This window comes from Protomyctophum bolini (assembly GCF_963924005.1).
Source record: "Protomyctophum bolini genome assembly, chromosome: 5".
Taxonomy (NCBI): Eukaryota; Metazoa; Chordata; class Actinopteri; order Myctophiformes; family Myctophidae; genus Protomyctophum; species Protomyctophum bolini.
The window spans coordinates 29116905-29136772 of record NC_137866.1 but is presented as its reverse complement, the minus strand read 5'-3'; the positions used below and the strand labels follow the sequence as shown (position 1 = coordinate 29136772).

Below are 19868 nucleotides of genomic sequence, written 5' to 3'. Positions count from 1 at the left end.
TTAAACCTAGAGTATCCGGATCTGTTGAAACACGTCATTGGAAAGTCCATCGGTCATTGGTTGGTTGGTTCCGTCAGAGTGAATGGACTCATCTCATCCGCTGCAGCTGTGTGTGGATTTACAAGCAGCACGCACACACACACACACACACACACACACACACACCGGCGAGTGGAAGTAGGCAGCCTGCATGCACTCACAAACGTGTTATATTAAATTAAATTAACATCATGAATGTTGTGTTCTTATATCCATACTGAATTGAATCATATACATAAGATTGTCTTTCTGGTTTCTTTATTATCATGACCGCTCCTGTCGACTTGCCGGTCTCAATCATAACATCCTGTTACATCACCTTTGGTGTCCCTATACATTTATGTTACCTGTCGTTACCTGCTTGCTTCCTGGTCATGTGACTTCAGTAACCAATACACGACAATGAATATAAATTATAAACGGTTTATTGATTAAAGAACCCTGAAAGAAGAGATATATAAACATAGCCTACTCTGTTGTAAAGTATAGGAAGTAAAACAAGTATAGGAAGTATACATGAATAGATAAATAGACAGACAGACAGACAGACAGACAGACAGACAGACAGATCTAGAATGGTTTGGACATACAGCAAATTAATGATACATGTGATTGTTCTTTATAGCAATTTTATGTTTAATGCATTTATATTTTATTTATTCATTCATAATTATTTGAATAAATTGTCACCTTTTACTTTGAAATGATTTGTAGTTTTTGAGCATTTTAACTTAAACGCCCAATGCATATATTTTGCCAATGGCAATAGCACAAACTTCGGCACGCTACTAGTCCTATACATACATACACCTATAGAAATATGTTCATCTTACGGTGGACTGCATGTTTGCCTGAAAACGAATCTCTGAAATGTTCCATAGATTTAGAAATATTATAGTGCTTTAACATTTGAGGATTTACAATGGGGGTCATCCCAGTCATGCTTGCAAAATATATGTAAATAATTCAAATAAAATATACACAATATACAAAACATGGGGTCAGTTTCCTTCAGCCCATGAAGGCCTCGGAGTGATTTTCGTCTTTTTTTCAAATCCTCAAAAATGATTAAAAAAAAACGTCATGCATACAATTTACAATTTACAATTTAGGCATTTAGCAGACGCTCTTAATCCAGAGCGACTTACATTAAGCAAGAACAAAAAAGCATGGGAATACATCACATAAAAACATTTATCATGAAACATGCGTAAGCTAAGAAAGTAACAGTGGAATATCTATAATGAAACTATACATATAAGCTATACATCTATACTACTATGCTATACATATGTACTATGACGTGCTATGACAATAGCACATACAATGCACTTATGCTGTCTACATAACATGCTATAAGTCTGTATCAAATGCTATCTAAGTCTACAGAATTGCTATCTAAGGGGGTGGGGTAAGTGCTATGGGCCATGATGGAGTCTGAAAAGGTGGGTTTTCAGACTACGGCGGAAGATTGGGAGTGATGCTGCAGTTCTGACTGCAATGGGAAGTGCATTCCACAGTTTTGGAGCCAGAAGGGAGAAGAGTTTGGGCCGTGTGGAGTGTTGTCCCGGCGTTTTTAGTGAGGGTACTTCCAGCTTCCCTGCGTTGGCTGATCTGAGTGAGCGGGAGGGTTTGTAGGGTTCGATCATACTTGCAAGATATGGGGGAGCCATACCTTTGGTTGCTTTGAATGCCAGCATCAGAGTTTTGTATTCTGTGCGGGCAGCGACCGGGAGCCAGTGGAGGGAACGGAGCAGGGGGGAGACATGTGAGAATTTTGGCTGGTTGAAGACCAAGTGAGCTGCGGCATTTTGGATCAGCTGGAGAGGTTTAAGTGCACATGCTGGTAGGCCAGTAAGGAGGGAGTTACAATAGTCAAGTTTTGACAAGACTGTTGTCTGGATTAGGAGCTGGGCTGATTCCTGGGTGAGGAACGGTCTAATTCGTCGTATGTTATAGAGTGTGAACCTACAGGATCGAGTGACAGCTGTGATGTGAGTTTTGAACGAGAGCTGACTGTCCAGGACAACACCAAGATTCCTGGCTGTTGGGACAGACGTTACCAGGGCGTTGTCTACGGAGATAGTTAGCTCCCGCATAGGGCAGGACTTAGCTGGGAAGAAGAGAAGCTCAGTCTTGTCTGGGTTCAGTTTGAGGTGGTTGGAGGACATCCACTGTGAGATGTCAGCCAGGCATGCGGTGATGCGCTCTTCCACCTGAGTGGCAGAGGGGGGGAAGGATAGAAACAGTTGTGTGTCATCGGCGTAGCAGTGATAGGATATATTGTGAGCAGAGATGATAGTGCCAAGGGATTTAGTGTACAGTGAGAAAAGGAGGGGACCAAGTACAGATCCCTGTGGGACCCCAGTTTGGAGGGTTCGGGGGGATGATAACAGACCTTTCCAGGAAACCTGGTAGGTCCGGTCGGTGAGGTAGGAAGAGAACCACTTTAGTGCCGTTCCACCGATGCCTAGATCCGCTAGGGTGTCTAGGAGCAGCTGGTGGTTCACTGTGTCAAATGCTGCCGATAGGTCTAGGAGGATCAGTACTGCAGAGTGGGAAGCAGCTTGGGCAGCATGTAGTGCTTCTGTGACTGCCAGCAGGGCAGTTTCTGTGGAGTGGGCCTTCTTAAATCCGGACTGGTTGGGATCCAGCAGGTTGTGCTGTGAGAGATGGAGAGAGAGCTGGTTGGAGACAACACGTTCCATGGTTTTAGAAATAAATGAAAGGAGTGATACCGGTCTGTAGTTCTTGACATCTGAGGGGTTAAGAGTTGGTTTCTTGAGGAGTGGTGTTACTCTGGCTGACTTGAGGACAGATGGGACGCAGCCTGAGGTTACTGAGGTGTTGATGATGGAGGTGATGAAGGGGAGCAGATCAGGTGCGATGGTCTGGAAGATTGGAGACGGGACAGGGTCAAGAGGACAGGTGGTAGGTCTAGAGGATGTCACTAGTTGTAGAACCTCGTCTGGGGAAAGAGGAGAGAAGGAGGACATGCATGGTATGTTGGGGTTAGTGTTGGTTGAGTCAGATGCCACTTTATGTGGGAGGGGAGGAAAGGAGCTGCTGATATCATCAACCTTCTTCTCGAAGTAGTTGACAAAAACATCAGCAGTGAGGGATGCAGGTTGAGTGGGGGGAGGGGGTTTAAGGAGGGAGGAGAAAGTGGAGAAGAGCTTCCTTGGGTTAGAAGTACAGGATTGGATTTTGGTGTGGTAGAAAGAGGTTTTAGCAGTGGTTAGTGAGAGGGCGAAGGCAGAAAGGAGTGAGTGAAAGTGGGAAAGGTCATCTGGTAGCTTTGTCTTGTGCCACTTTCTTTCGGCTGCCCTTAGAGGTGTTCGTTCAGATCTGAGAGTTTCAGATAGCCAGGGAGCCGGTGGACATGAGCGAGCTGGCCTGGATGAGAGCGGGCAGTGTTGGTCAAATGCAGATGAGATAGAGGAGAGGAAGGATGAGGTTGCAGTGTCAGGTGAGAGGGAGAGGAAGGACTCCAGGGAGGGTAGAGAGGAGAGAATAGAGGATGAGAGGGAGGCGGGGTTTAGGGACTTGAGATTGCGCCGGGAGGTGACGTTCGGAGGGTTAACAGGTTTAGGCGGGAGGGTGGAGAGAGAGAGGGAGAAGGTTATGAAGTGGTGGTCAGACCTAGTTAAGGGGGTAACAGAGAGTGTGGAGGGAGAGCAGGCTCTGGAGAACACAAGGTCCAAAACATTACCAGCCTTGTGAGTGGGAGGGGAGGGAGATAGGGAGAGGTCAAATGAGGCCAGAAGGGATGTAACGGGAAGATTCTCTGCGGTAGGAAGGTTGAAGTTACCCAGTAGAATCAGAGGGGTGCCATCTTCCGGAAACGAGCTCATCAGAGAGTCTAGTTCTTCCAGGAAGTTCCCGAGAGTTCCTGGAGGGCGATAGAGCACAATGAGGATGAAGGGGACTGGCTGTGATATTGAGATAGCATGAAATTCATATGTGGACAGAGAAAGGTGAGAGAGATTTAAGACACGGAAATTCCATTTGGGGGATGTTAGTAGCCCTGTACCACCCCCTGTACCTGTTTGGCGAGGGGTGTGGGTGAACTTGTGTGAAACAGAGAGGGCGGCGGGAGTTGCAGTGTTATCTGGGGTGATCCAGGTTTCAGTCAGAGCAAGGAAATGCAGAGACTTGAGGGAGGCGTGGCCTGAAATGAATTCAGGCATATTCTTTTTGGTAGCTGGTGAACGAGCTGGATAGATGAGATTTGAGGGATCTCTGTGACTGGAGAGGTAGTGTCTAGGGCGACATGAGGAGGACAGTATAGGGACGGTGGGAAAGCACATTCTAAACAGGTATAAGGATAATAATAATAATAATAATAATAAAGTATAACTAATAATTATAACATAATAGTAGGAAGTAAGTTGATACAGAACCCCTAGGACGGCCTCCTTCGATGTGTCTGGATGTCCGGGTCTTTGGATTGGACGCTAGGCTATATTTAGTCAGCCTGTGTGATTTTCAAAAATAAAGAAAGGAAATGTATAGAAAAGGTTCGGAGTATGTGCTCACTTACTGTGTACCAGAGTGCAGGTTAACAAGCAAATGCAGAGTCAGACCGGTAGTCAGAGTGTATGTGAAAGTGGGCCCTATATATAGAGGGCTGGAGAGATTTTCTACAAATGTAGGTGGAGCTAATAGTTCAAATGAGCTGTTGTTGATGGCTCAGTTGATAGCAATTAGTCCTAATGATCTCTTGGTTCAGTTTCAGAGATACAGTCTGATTAGTGTGCTAACTAAAACACAGACAGAAGACAAAACAGAAGAGTTCAGAGTATGTGCTCACTTACTGTGTACCAGAGTGCAGGTTAACAAGCAAATGCAGAGTCAGAGTCAGACCGTACGATATAGGCTATAGCCCATGGTCCAAAATGATGAGAAGTGAGGATAACTTTTTTCTGTGCTTGTCAAAGATGTGTGGCGCATTTAAAAAAAAATAGCAGACCTACAAGCTTGAGTGGCGCGCTATGAGCTTGTAGATCTGCTATTTTCCAATAGCTAAAGTATAACATAATGCTTAGTTAAAACACCAAAGGGTTCCCGTCCAGAATGGGTATAAATCAGAGAGAACAATCACTTCTACATCAATAGTAGCTATAACTCTTATATCTTTATTAAATAAACAAACTTTAACAGCAATGAGATATTTTAAACATTGTCCACTTCGCATTCACAGTGCTTAGAAGACACACGATGTAAATGTTCTTCAGGGAATAAAATATGTATATCATGTATTATATTAAGAGTATTAAATACAATAAGACACAGTGGTTGACGGTTGCATTATCGCTGTCGTCAGGCACAAACATCTCATATCCATAAAATTATGCTTTTATTTGAATCCTGAGAAGTGACAGTTTTGGAAACTATAGGGATGTCCTGATGCACTATTTTCGTTTCCGATCTGATCGCGATACCACAATTTCTGTGTTAGCCGATACCGAATTATACCGACACCAGAGAATAATATTTATACCAATACAAAAAGAAAAACAACCGGGAATAGTGTTTATAGCTAATCTAGCAGTATATCTCGTGTTGTGTTTATAGCAGACTCCTCAACTCAAATGTGTACTTGCAGTTTGGGGCAACTCCAACGCAAACTCCACATCATGCCCCAACATTTACCTGCCATAGAGAGTCAACTATACCTTAACCCTGTGTCAGATCGCTGGTCAGACTGGCATAGAGTCAACTATACCTTAACCCTGTGTCAGATCGCTGGTCCGACTGGCATAGTGTCAACTACACCTTAACCCCGTGTCAGATCGCTGGTCAGACTGGCATAGTGTCAACTACACCTTAACCCTGTGTCAGATCGCTGGTCAGACTGGCATATTCACCGATATGATCAAATAAGGGCCGATACCAATACAGTATCTGGACATATCTCTAGTTTTGGACATGTGAGATTCCCCCCCCCACCCCACTTTATAGGAGGGGCTAGCGCCCCTCAAAAAATAGGCCATGGTATGCTATCTATGCTATAGATGTCCGTAATGAAATCAATTAAAACAATCTGTAATATATTTAATGATCCATATTCCATAATGATTATTAATTATTACGTCATGTCAGCACATTACTACAGGGGACGTAAACAATATTACTAATCGATATGGAAGTCTGGGCTCTGGAGCTCTCTGGTGGAGCTGTTGTCCTCGCGACCCAACTTAATCGGTTGAAGATAGATGGAAGGATGGATGAATGGAGACCTATTCTTTATCAGAAAGGGGAAGGTCTGCGGACGGCTCGGATCGAGGCTCCTCCTCTTCGGCGAAGGCGCTCTCCAGCACCTCCAGAACGGACTCTTTATTCCGGAGGTTCCGCCGCACGGTGGCGTACAGCAGCGGGTTGAGGCAGCGGTACAGAGCCTCCAGGCAGCCGGCGGCGTACGTCCAGACGGCGTGGAGCGCGTCAAACGCATCGTCTTCCCCGGGTGCTGCGTAGAAGACCGACGTGACGTGATAGGGGCCGAAGCACAGGAAGAAGGAGGCCGTGACGGCTGCAGCGACGCTGAAGGGCCGACCCAGTGGCGAGCGATGGCTGCCGACGCCACCAACGGCGTTTCTCCTCCAGAGAATAACGGCGTAGCAGGAGACGATGACGACGAGAGGCACCACGTACCCCAGGAGGAAGTAGGAGACGTTCAAGGCCCGTTCGTTGAGCCGAACCTGTAGGGTGGGAGATGTGGAAAACAAAATAATATCTGTCACCATTCTTTTTCAAGAGTATCATCATGATCCATGATATCATCACTAGGGATGTCCCGATCACGTTTTCTTTTCTGCTCCCAATCCGATTCCGATCATATGATTTTGAGCATCTGCCGATACCGATTTTTCCCGATCCGATATTTATATTTTATAGAACACGTTTATGCCAAATCACGATAGTTCAATATCCCAGTCAAATATCATGATATGGTTATAATATTGATACTAGGGATTTCATGATTATTTTTCAAGTTATTTTAACAGTACAATTAACCGCCTACAAGGTAACAAAAAAGGCAGGAACGAACATTTAGAAGCTCGTTCCACACACAAACAGCACACTCGTAGGGTCTCTCTTATCTGATTTACTAACGGCACAGCTGCAGTGCCTCTCTTTTCTTATTATTCACATCATGAGTGTCCAGATATTTACAAGCTTGTTTCACAAACGGCACAACCGTATGGGGGTCTCTCCTATAGCTTATTTACAGGCTGCAAAGCCGTGCAACCAAGGGGGGGGGGGTCTCTTTTTCCACAAAGAAAATGACACACAGTACCTGAGATAACTCGAGGTAGTCTGAGTTTGATTCGGATGATTCGAATTCGAGCACATTGAGGTAGTCTGAGAAGGCTGCGGAGGTGGAGTTGATGAACATGACCATGCATTCGGTGGAGTTCTCCAACCAGCGGCTGGGCGGAGTGTCCAAGGCGGCGAACAGAGGCGAGCCGAGGACCGCGGCCAGGGCCCAGACCCCCGCCACGCTCACGTAAGACGCCTTCCTCCTCCAAGCACCGCCGCGGCGGTTCTTCTGGACCCACGCTGACGATGGCCACGCCACGGAAACACATCTGCAGTGGAAAAAAGTACATATATTTAAAAAGTGTAATGTTGTGTCTTTACATGATGGAACCAAAAGTAGACTATTTATGATCAAACTGACTGCTTTCTTGTTCTTAATTCTTTCTATACGTACGTCGACGCTAGGTGGCGTCATATACCAAGTCCGTATATATACCCCAACATGGACTCTGTCTATATAATGGTTGATGCCTACAGAAGCCTTTAATATTGGTCCGGTTCCCATAGCAACGCCCCACCGTTCCAAACTTCCAACTATGGGAAGGCATAAATATATTTTCAGTTGAGAGCAGTGGAGAGGTGGATTTTCAAACTCTCATAACTCTTCTCCTAAAATCGCTGTCCATGGTGGATTTTCTGCCATCCACATTTCAGATTTAATTTGTGCAAACACAGTGTAGTTAGAGTGGAGTGCTGGCACCCGGAGCTGTGGTTAATGCTACAAAAAAGGAGTTAACAGAGGGATGTAGTCTGTAAAGGGAAAACTAAACAATGTCTCAAAGTCAACAGTTTTTTCCCAATTCAGTCAAGTACCAAAAGTAAGAGTACTCATGCAGAATTCCAAGTTTTCAAATTATTCATTTGTAAATATATTTTCAAATGGCCGAAATGTATATTGCTGAAGTAATGTATGCTTCAAAACAATGTAGTGGAGTAAAAAGTTCAATATTTGTTGTTGTGGCTCTTTGTTGGTTCCAAACATTTCTACCTTATAGCCAACAAACCCACTGATGCACCTAGGGACTATGGATGTACGCAGGTCAAAGAAAGAGATTGTCCACAGGTTCAATGTCATGTTGTTGTATTTACTTTCCTTTAAAGTGCATGGTACATTACAAGCAGCTCCTTCTGTGTTGTCTCTTCTGTGTTCTGTCTGGTAAAACTGGTTTGTCCACCAGGTGCATGCCACTCCCCAATCACCCAGGCCTACATATGCTCTCTCTCAATCAATCAATTAGGCCTGGGGAGGCGTGCCCTTGGTGTCCAAACAGTGATTCCAATACATAATAACCCCTCAAACCAATACCCAATAATGCCAAATAATAACTACAACAATTGTGATAATAATAATAATAAATAGACATACTAAACAGTGAGGATGGCTTCTACACTCCCCCCTAATTGTGCACAGTATATGGACACAATTACAAAATACATTTCAAAGAAGCCAAACACAAAACATTATTCAAAGGTATGTGGTATGTGTGTTGTATTTAGGCTTGACTGAATCTTCTTTGGTCGAAACTGCAAAAAAGAAAGAAAGGGAAAGATGGAGAAAAGAAAAGTTAAAGCTCTCAGTGGTCTGGAGAAGGCTTGATGTAGCCCTCAAGCCACCACAGGAAGCGGAGCAGGTGGTTGTCCCTTTCCTCCGGCACATCACCCTCCTCGTTCTCCTTCTGCTCTCTCTTCTCCTGGACAGGCCCTTTGTCCTCCTTTTGGTTCCTACGCCAGCCTCTCTTCTTCCTCAGAGGCAGCTCAGAGGCAGCTCCCTTGCCACCACGCTGGTCATGGTCAGATGCAGCCCTCTCCATGGTGCCATTTTCCCCTCCACCACTGGCCCTCCGTGATGGGGAAGGACGCCTCTCTCCACTGAGTGGATTCCTCACCACTCTGTTCAGCCTCTTTGTGTCATCTGACTCAACCCAGCTAGCGTTGTTGATCATGGCATCCTGCTTGCCGTTTTCATCTCCCTCACGCATCTGTCCATAGTGATCTCCAGCTTCAGATGTGACGCCGAGAGCTGAGGAGCCGCCCGTCTCCACAGCCATCTCACCGTCCTCCGCTCCGTCCTCTTCTGCAGGGTCAGTCAGCTGTTCCTGTTGGAAATCTTTCAGCTGCAGAATGTTCTCCTCCTGAGGGATGTTCGGCTCGGAGACACTGTCCTCTCCTTCCTGCCATGTCTCTCTGCCATCCTCTCCTGGGGGTGTATCTTCTTCCACTACGCCGTATGTGGCCAAAATGCTTTTTCTGTGCTCCCTCTCCATCTCTCGTGCCATCCACTTTTGCACGATAATTTCAATCTCCTTTCGACTGAGCTCTGGAGGGTCTTCCCACCAGTCTTCTACAGGTGGTAGAGCAACATCACTCACTGCTCTCGTGACATCTGAGTCAGACATTGTAATTTCCTTTTTTGCCACACGTAAAAGTGCAGTGCAGTGTAAACTTCCAAGAAAGTGCAGCAGCGCAAATGCAAATGCCCAAATAAATAAAGGCAGTGCAAAACAGCAGGTGTCACTAGTAAAAGTCCGGCAGTGACAAAAACGAGAATAATAATGGACGGCAGTGCAGCAAATGGCCAGCAAACAAGTCACCAATAAAAGTTAAGCAGTGGAAAAACACGAAAATAAAATAACTCCAATAGTTATTGCTGTTTTCCTATACAGCTTTTAAATTCGATGTCCAGTGTCCACTACATACCAGGCTCCTAATTGATGAGTCTTTGTGGCTTTGAGCTACGCGTCCAGTTAGTTAATTCCCTTCAGTCTGTTGTTCCAATCCTTTTTCCTTGTTGTCCCAGAATGTAACATTTCTGGTTCAGGTCCTCTTTTTTAATTTGAAAAACCAATACATCTAAATCCAACAGGACACAGTTTTACTATGTTGTGGCTCTTTGTTGGTTCCAAACATTTCTACCTTATAGCCAACAAACCCACTGATGCACCTAGGGACTATGGATGTACGCAGGTCAAAGAAAGAGATTGTCCACAGGTTCAATGTCATGTTGTTGTATTTACTTTCCTTTAAAGTGCATGGTACATTACAAGCAGCTCCTTCTGTGTTGTCTCTTCTGTGTTCTGTCTGGTAAAACTGGTTTGTCCACCAGGTGCATGCCACTCCCCAATCACCCAGGCCTACATATGCTCTCTCTCAATCAATCAATTAGGCCTGGGGAGGCGTGCCCTTGGTGTCCAAACAGTGATTCCAATACATAATAACCCCTCAAACCAATACCCAATAATGCCAAATAATAACTACAACAATTGTGATAATAATAATAATAAATAGACATACTAAACAGTGAGGATGGCTTCTACATTTGTACTACCGAGATGTAGTGGAGTAGAAGTAAAAGTTACTCAAGTGAAGTATAAATATCTCACAAGTAGCCTACAGTACTTAAGTAAATGCACTTAGTTAACATTACATCACGGAAACACACCTGTCAACGCTGATGACCACCAGAAGGTAGACGCTGGCGAACATGGTCAGAGAGTCCAGGGTGAGGTACAGCTTGCACATGACCCTGTGGTGTAAAAACAATTTGTGGTATTGATTAATTTAATGAAAATGTAGATGAAACTTGTAACCCTCAGCAAGGGGCCTGATTATGGGGGCAGCGGTGGATCAGGGGTTAGAGTGGCCGGATCGAACCCATGCAGGCTCCCCCAGAGTTAGTGTTGAAGTGTCCTTGAGCAAGACTCTGAACCACCAATTGCTCCCGATGTGCAGGTTGGTGCCTTGCATGGTTTCCTCCACCATCGGTGTGTGAATGTGTGTGAATGGGTGAATGTGTAATGCTATGGTAAGGTGTATGAATGTGTGTGTGAATGGGTGAATGTAATGCACAATCTATGTAAAAGTTTATGAATGTGTGTGTGTGTGTGTGTGTGTGTGTGTGTATGTGTGTGAATGTAATGCACAATCTATGTAAATGTGTGTGTGTGTGTGTGTGTGTGTGTGTGTGTGTGGCGGTGTGTGTGTGTGTGTGTGTGTGTGTGTGTGTGTGTGTGTGCATGCATGCGTGCGAGAATGGATGAATGTAATGCACAATAAAGCGCCTTGGATATAGTTTTAGATTTAGTTTATTTTCTAAGGTTGCTCCTACAACCCTTACTGTCAAGCGCACCTTTAAAAATGCGGTTGGATTTGGGAAGGTCCGCAGCTGGTAGCCAAACGATGTCGTGGTGTCTCGCATCTTCGTGCTTGGGCTCAAATTAAACCCCGACCTGCAGATGGCCGTTGGCTTGTAGTCAGGTAATATTATCGTTATAATGTAATATCTGGGAATACATTATTTTCTTACCAAGACTTTTCTTCATCAATGTGTTTGTAAAGATGTCTACTAACATATCCCACATTGGCTTCTATTCAACCACCCTAGGGGCATTTTTGACAGCTGCTGAAAGTTGGCGTACCATCAACAACCAATATAAGGCAAAATGCTCTAAATTTCATTATACTTTAAGTAGCATGTGATGTGTCAAACTAGGGCTATGGCCATGCACGATCGCAGTACAGCCGATCGCAGTACTTGCACGCTCTGCTTACGCAAGTAATAAAGAATTATGTTTGAATCCTCATGACAGTGTTGTCATGTATCTTCCTGATCTGTTTCCGTGTTGTTTTTGGCAGCACATTTCTATTTTAGTTTTAGTCATAGTCTTTTGAATAGTTTTAGTCACCTGGAATGTCTTAGTGTTAGTCTAGTTTTAGTCGACTAAATGCCATGGAATTTTAGTCGACTAAATCTACAGTTCATTTAGTCGACTAAAATGTATTTTGGCGGGCCTTGATGCCGTCGCAATGCACTTGCTGAAAATAGCCGATCTACGAGCTCACAACGCGTCACGCACGTTGTGAGCTTGTAGATCGGCTATTTTCAGCATGCAACAAAGTATAAAATGACTTGTACTGGATCTCTTGTCCACTAGTCCCTTCCAAACATTCGAGTCTAGATTTGTCGACAACATTGTCAATAGATCTAGTCTTAGATGTAGTCATCATATATAGCTTATAGTTTTAATTTAGTATCCATTTAGTTTTCGTCAGTAAAAAAAAGGTAGTCGACGAAATCAACGCTGATCTGTTTATTATGACATCAAAAAACCTTCCATGACAAACCTGCCCAGCGGCCATTCGAAGTCCAGCGCCTGGTGCATTATGCCCAGCGGCAGCGTGGCAGCGAACAGGAGGTCAGACACCGCCAGGTTGAGGAACCACACTGTGCTGGCGGTCCTCTTCAGCTTGAAGGCCGTGGCCCAGACCACCACGCCGTTCCCCAACGCGCCCACCACAAAGACCAGGCCGTAGACCACGAAGCACATGATGTCCAGGGAACGGAACAGTTCAAGACGGTAGTCTTCAGAGCTGTTGAAACCAGACAGAAACCAGACAGATGATCCATGTTGATAATGATCCATGATGAAATCGAAATGTTGATCCATGATAGTTGTTGAGAGACCTGAAATGACAAAACATGATTTAAAATCACACCCGTGTGAAGTGAGTGGTGCAACTCGGTGTGGGGGTTCCCGGGGGGCCCACATTTTGTGGCGGTCCCTATACTGTACCCTCTACTGTACTGTACTGTCACTGTACTGGCACACCCGAAAGCATCATATATACAGTTAATACATGCGTTTGTGTGTGTGTGTTAAGTGTTAACACACACACAAACACACACACAAACATGCTGTTTCCGTGCTCATACCCAGCCAGGCAGCCACCCACCCAGCCAGCCACCCAACCACCCACCCACACACAAAGCTCTGTAAGGGTTGCACCACTCACAAATCCAAAAAATATCAGATCCATCAGTCTGAACTGAGTGGTACTGTACTGTACTGTACTGTACTGTACTGTACTGTACTGTACTGTACTGTACTGTACAAGCTCTCCTCCCTGGCCTGTGTGTGTGTGTGTGTGTGTGTGTGTGTGTGTGTGTGTGTGTGTGTGTGTGTGTGTGTGTGTGTGTGCGCTCGTGCGTGGCGTTATAGGCTGTGCAACAACACTTGTCCCGATACCATTTCTTTCAGACAGAGTACAAATACTTAGGGACACACACTGCTGTCTATATAGGAGTGGCTAGCACCACTCAATAATAATAATAACATTGGAAGAATTAAAAAATGTATGGCATCGTGACTACGAGCTGTGCGGCCTCTTTCCTCTCTCAGTCAAAGTTTTATCTCCTCCGGTCAGCACCTCCCCACTACTGGTGTGCGCTCCTATACCTTTTTGTTTGTGTGATATTTGATATTGAAACATTAGAGCGAATACCTCAGTTTGCTCATATATATATATATATATATATGCATGCACACACACACACACACACACACACACACACACACACACACACATAAGTTCTAGGGCTAAGCATGCATTATACATGTGTTACATTACATTATACATGCATTACATTATACATTTACACTGCTGTGATGCCTCCTTCCTACTGATCTATAATTGTAGATTAAAACGTATAAACAGCAGATTAAAAAGTAAAAACAGCTCACCTCTCTCAGAGAACCGAATGTCCTGCTCAATGCTCTCTTAATGTCCTGCTCAGAGCCTCTCTGTCCCGCCCACACACCAGATGTGAGCTGGGGGAGGAAGACATTAAGAAAAATACCCCAGTGAATCTCTCTTTTGTGTGTGTGCGTGTGTGTGTGTGTGTGTGTGTGTGTGTGTGTGTGTGTGTGTGTGTGATATGACATGAACTTTATTTGTATAGCGCTTTTCAAAACATGGTTCCAAAGTGCTGCACAGAACAAGAAGAAACACACAGTAACAAAATTATAATGGCACACAAAACAATAGCAAGCATGTACAATTGGTTAATTAAGTGTGTGTGTGTGTGTGTGTGTGTGTGTGTGTGTGTGTGTGTGTGTGTGTGTGTGTGTGTGTGTGTGTGTGTGTGTGTGTGTGTGTGTGTGTGTGTGTGTGTGTGTGCGTGGTCGAGACAACGCCCCACAGTAGTAGTCCTGACAGACCTAGACTGTGTGGTCCTATATGCAGACCACACAGTGCCACCACTAGGCATACGCGCAGCAGCCCTGTGCACCAAAATAAACTAAGGCCATCACATTTTCTCACCTCACAACCTTGACCTCGAGGTGCATGCTCCCATGTGGATCTGCTCAGAACTGAAGCGGACCCTCCTCCCTGCCTGGTCTGGCTTTTTAAGTGTTATTTAGCACCAATATTAGGACAAAGATATTATGCGTAGAGCACGCAAATGGCCAGCAGCCGCCCTGGGACGACATCAGCCTGCTCCTCAGACAAGCACAGGAACTCCTGAACAGAATAGAGTTAGAGATTCAAGTTCGGCCTTAGGCTAAGTACCTGGGCTCATGGGTCAACTCAACTGAGCAAGACTTGAAAGGCGGGAGAGAGAGAGAGAGAGAGAGAGAGAGAGAGAGAGAGAGAGAGAGAGAGAGAGAGAGAGAGACTGGTCTACCAGCTGCAGACCTTCCCAGAGACTGGAGTACCAGTAGGTGGCACTATAGAATCACATGAAAATGAAAAGCTCTATAGTTGTAGAATGGTGAAAAATCAATGACTCAGGCATTGCAGTATCTGATTATCTGACAATTCTAACTCCAAAGATTGCAAAATAACTATGCAGCCTACACAAGGTTTCTAACTTTTCTGTGTTGATATTGTACACAGAAAATGTGATGTTAGAATAACTGAGTCACTTGATAATTCTTACAAAATTACGAAAAAATACGAGCATAAATACCTGCATAAAGCTGAACATGTTGAAGTTTGAACTAGATTTCTAGCACAAAGTATGTGGAAGTAGTTAGATTCTGTAGAGAACTATAGTGTGTGCTCGCTGGAGAGAGACCAACAACATACATACATAATGTGTCTGTTTCCTGCATGTTCGCTGGCCCATGGTGGCCAGATGGATCAGTGATTGTACAATAAAGGCCTTGGCTGCTAAATCCATAGATGAGCCTGTTGTTCTCTGCTATGAGAACAACCAAAACTCCACCACCCCCCCATGCACAACAACAACAAGTGTGTCTCGTCAAACCATGTGACTCCCATTGGAAATGAATTGCGAGCTTGCGACACGTAGAGAACGCAGGACACACTGAAGAGACAAAGTGTGTCTTATGTGTGAATGAGGCCTAAGGCCTGACTCACACGTGCACAACAGATGGATGTATAGCTGATGCATGAGACTTATTGACTGATGCAAGCTCGCAATGCATTTCCAATGGGAGTTACATGGTTTGACACAACATTTTTGTTGTATGAGGGGGAGGGGGGTAGTCGAAGACTCGAAACACAGCCGAAAGCCATACAACAATATGACTTCCATTGGAAATACATTGACACTTACCCTTTGTTTACATCTAGCATGCATCTAGCATGCATCAATGTTGTATGCTAGATCGAAAGGTGTGAGTGAAGCCTTAGTCATCTGCTATGTTTCCGTTTTGCAGATTTCTCCTAGTGAGATAATCAACTGTCAATAAAGACTTGAAGTGGGCTTAATGGGCTGAAGTTAGATTTTTTTTCTTACCACGCCACACACGTGGGAGAATTAGCGGGATCGTGGGGTTTACTTTACACACTTTATGGGAAGTTGTATTCAAAGGTAGACAGTACACTTCACAATGACGTCTCTCCCTGTCTCTTTCCCTACTAACTTAAATAAACAAACAAGAAAACAAACTCAAAACAACAATCAATATTTACATCCAAACCCCCCTCCCGCCCCAAACCAGTCCCAAAGTCAGCGGAACGCAACTGCGCAATTAAACAAAGATCGCGTCCGTCCTCCTCTTCTAACGAGGCGCGCGCATGTGAAAGTCTGTAGTATTTTAATCCAGCGCAATGAATGAACCGTGTGGGGTTCCCCTTAGTATTGACAACCCGAGTCCAAGAACACTTTGGAATGATCTCACCGATCGCAGCAGCTCTGTTAGACTCCAACCGCTGGCAGATACGTCCCTGATTCCAACGCCGATCCCCGACGGCAACAACAAGCGCGAAGCTTATTTTACCCGACGGCACGACTGTTCTTCAATTGTCACGGCTGCAGATAGACACGTTTGAACTTTGATAACTGCTCGAATGCTATCTGGCGCCTGGAGCTCCTCTTCTCCTCCGTGTAGGCCCTACACACTGTTTGTTTGGGAGATCCTTCCCGTGTGTCACTTCCTCCCCTTAGTAAACTTGGGTGGTGGCATCAATCAGTCATTGACACCTACGTATCAACCACCCTAGTACCAGACCCGTTACCTTTCACATAGAAATAGGAAAGAATAAGCCTCTCACAACCCACATGTTAATAATAATAATAATAATAATACATTTTATTTATATGGCGCCTTTCAGGTCACTCAAGGTCGCCTAACAAAACAGAAAAGAAATACAATACAATAAAGCAAGTTTTTAAAAAAAAACACACAAAGGCCTGCAGCAGACTTCTACTCAAGGTGGGAGTAGGCTTGTCTGAAAAGGTGAGTTTTGAGGTGGGATTTGAAGGTGGGGAGTGAGTCCATGTTACGAATGTCGGGGGGAAGGCTGTTCCAGAGGCGAGGGGCAGAGCGGCTGAAAGCTCTACCCCCCATGGTGGACAAACGAGCTGGGGGAACAGTGAGGTTGGTGGAGGAGGCAGACCTAAGTGACCGGGTAGGAGTGTTGATATGGATGAGATCAGACAGGTATGGGGGGGAGAGGTAATGGATGGCATTGAATGTGTTGAGGAGGATCTTGTAATCTATGCGGTATTTGATGGGTAGCCAGTGGAGTTGGTGAAGAACGGGGGTGATGTGGGAGATGGCAGGGGTTTTGGTGATGATGCGGGCTGCAGCGTTCTGCATTCTGGAGTTTGTGGGGGAGACCGAAGAGAAGGGAGTTGCAGTAATCGAGGCGGGAGGTGACCAGAGAAAGGACTAGGATGGCAGTGTTGTTGGGGGTGAGTGAAGGGCGGAGGCGGTTGATGTTGCGGAGGTGAAAGTAGGCGGACCGGATGGTGTTATTGATGTGGGTATGGAAAAATAGGGTGCTGTCAAGGACGACACCCAGACTCTTGACCTGGGGGAGGGGGAAACCGAGGAGTTATCTATGGTGAGTGTAAAACTGGGCTGCTTGGTGAGTGAGGATTTGGTGCCAATGAGGGTTAACTCGGTTTTATTGCCATTTAGTTTGAGGAGGGATGAGGTGAACCAGTCTTTAATTTCATGAAGACAGGCACAGAGGGAGGGTGGTGGGAGGGTGGAGGTAGGTGTGGAGGAGACATAGAGTTGGGTGTCGTCCGCGTAACAGTGGAAATTGATGTTGTGTTTGCGGAATATTGAGCCAAGTGGGAGGAGGTATATTATGAATAATATGGTGCCAAGGACAGAGCCCTGGGGAACACCAGAGGAGAGGGGAGAGGAGTGGGATATGAAAGATTTTAGCTGAATGAACTGAGTGCGGTCGGAGAGATAGGAGTGGAACCAGTGTAGGGGTGTGTCAGATATGCCAATGGAGGCTAGACGGTCGAGGAGGATGGAGTGTGAGATGGTGTCAAAGGCTGAAGTCATGTCGAGAAGGATGATGTTACATATCACACGTATACAAATAACATGCACAGAAAATAAAGCAGAATGACATTAATAATGTGCTTTTGTCACAACATTTTGTGATGATTTAAGAATGTTTTGTATGGAAAAAAACAAATAAACTAAACTAAACAATTCTTTTCCACTAATTTCTGTGTCTCTTAGGAGGGCTGTGGGCAGTTCAGAAACACGTCCACCGTCGTTATTATCTTGAGAACGATGGCTTCCATTATCGCATTGCAACTTTTAACCCATTTAGGCCTGAGGAAGATTCTATAAACTCTTTTGTTTTCTGAAAAACTTAAAATGTTTATATAGCAGCATCAATTATATATATATATATTTTAAATACTGTACTTTGGGTTCCTGAAGGGGTAAAACACCAAAAAGGGTTCCCGCCGAGAATGGGTTGGAATAGCTTGGATTCCCTGTCGGACAGTGCAGTGTTGTAGAGGAGGTCTTTCCGAACGTGTGCATTTTTTTTAACAAAGAAACAATGTGTGTTCCGTGTTGTAGAGCATCATTTCAATGCTTAATTTATAGTTTTAATGTGCAAATTAATAGTTTTTCAATGGATTCAGTTTACTCTAGACGGGTACTCTTATTTTGAACAGATTCTTATATTTGCTAGTTTGCTACCTAATATTTGGCAGCGAGACACAGCGCTATCAGGCCACTATATGTGTTTTAAAGAAATGAAAAATGTTTCACACGTTGAGACCATATCCGTGGTTATTATATCACATTAGTGATTTTTTTATATCAAACGTGTCTAGGCTCACATGTTTTGGCTCATCTGCAGCCAACAAGTTTCCTAGTCAGCTAGCTAAACTACTTGTAAATGCCCATGTGTTTACTAACCTGCTCTGTGTAGTCTGATGTGTGGCTGTACGTCCAGCAGTTTGTTCTGTCTCTCCAGCAGAGTTTCTAGTGTCTCCATCTCTCTCTGGAAAAGGTTGCACATTAACTCTCCCACCGCGCTGAGGCGCTCCAACACAACCACTCTGACATTAAGCGTCACACTACAAACATCAACACCACGCTGTTTGTCCAAAACACACAATATCTCCTCTCCCACCGACGTCATGTATTCATTTATCTTCAGCCGTACAGACTCCATTTGACTCCTTTTACCTCCTTTAGGAGACATTTTCACCAAGCTTTCTGTTCCTACTGTAATATATTTGTATAATAACGTCTAATGTGTAAACTTTAGGCACAAAGTCGACAAAGAGCAAACGAGAGCAACGGACGGTGCATGCTCCCACCATTACGCTAAAAATGAACAACACGCATTTACTTCTGGATCAAAGTGTTACAAGCAGGATCCAAGCACTGTTGTCTTTCGCCGCCTGGTGGAGAAGGTGTGTAACTGTCATTGAATACACAAGTCAGTATAAAAACTGCTACTGGGGATAAAACCAGTTTACATCCTAATAATAATCCTAATAATAATTCAGCGAATGTCTGAATGTCTGAATGAATGAATGTCACTGACAGCGCTTTATCTCATCATTCGCTGCACCAATCACTCCCACTTTTCACACAGGCATGGACCATAATTATATGGAACCCTAACCGAGCCCTTTTTTCGATTTGACACATTAATGATTTATAATGAATTTATTAGTGGATTAAAAAATGCAAAAATGGGTATTGTACTGTCAATATGACATGAATATGAATGCAAAGTAGCGGTCCATGTGTGGACAGGCTACCTGTCGCCGTTGTGCATGGTGAGATGTGTGCAAACCGTGTAGTTTATCAGGAGAAGAATACCAAAGGATGCAACATTTATTAGTCAATTAAAAACTCACCGGGCGCAGTAGTAAAAAAAAAATGTGGTCACTCGATCTTGTGCAAATGTAACCCCTATAGGCCTATATGCCTTGCAAAAATTCACATCTATTTCCCAAACTAACTATACAAAGCATT

General features: G+C 44.5%; 1 protein-coding gene across 3 annotated transcripts; it reads right to left on the bottom strand.

Moving 5' to 3' along the window:
* Positions 1–5167: 5167 nt before the first annotated feature.
* Positions 5168–18991, bottom strand: LOC308315429 (C5a anaphylatoxin chemotactic receptor 1-like). 3 transcript variants are annotated; one of them, XM_080763392.1, is made up of 6 exons: positions 18795–18991; positions 13881–13967; positions 12484–12823; positions 10802–10885; positions 7340–7631; positions 5168–6740 (listed from the first exon to the last, which is right to left on the bottom strand). In XM_080763392.1, the coding sequence occupies exons 3-6, from the start codon at positions 12804–12806 to the stop codon at positions 6282–6284; spliced, it is 1158 nt and encodes a 385-aa protein (XP_080619518.1). In that variant the 5' UTR covers positions 12807–12823; positions 13881–13967; positions 18795–18991; the 3' UTR covers positions 5168–6281. The 3 variants fall into 3 exon arrangements, with proteins under 3 accessions (XP_080619518.1, XP_080619519.1, XP_080619520.1); XM_080763393.1 differs by lacking the exon at positions 18795–18991 and adding an exon at positions 14461–14548; XM_080763394.1 differs by lacking the exon at positions 18795–18991 and adding an exon at positions 14461–14548 and having other exon boundaries at positions 12484–12729.
* Between the last annotated feature and the right edge of the window lie 877 nt (positions 18992–19868).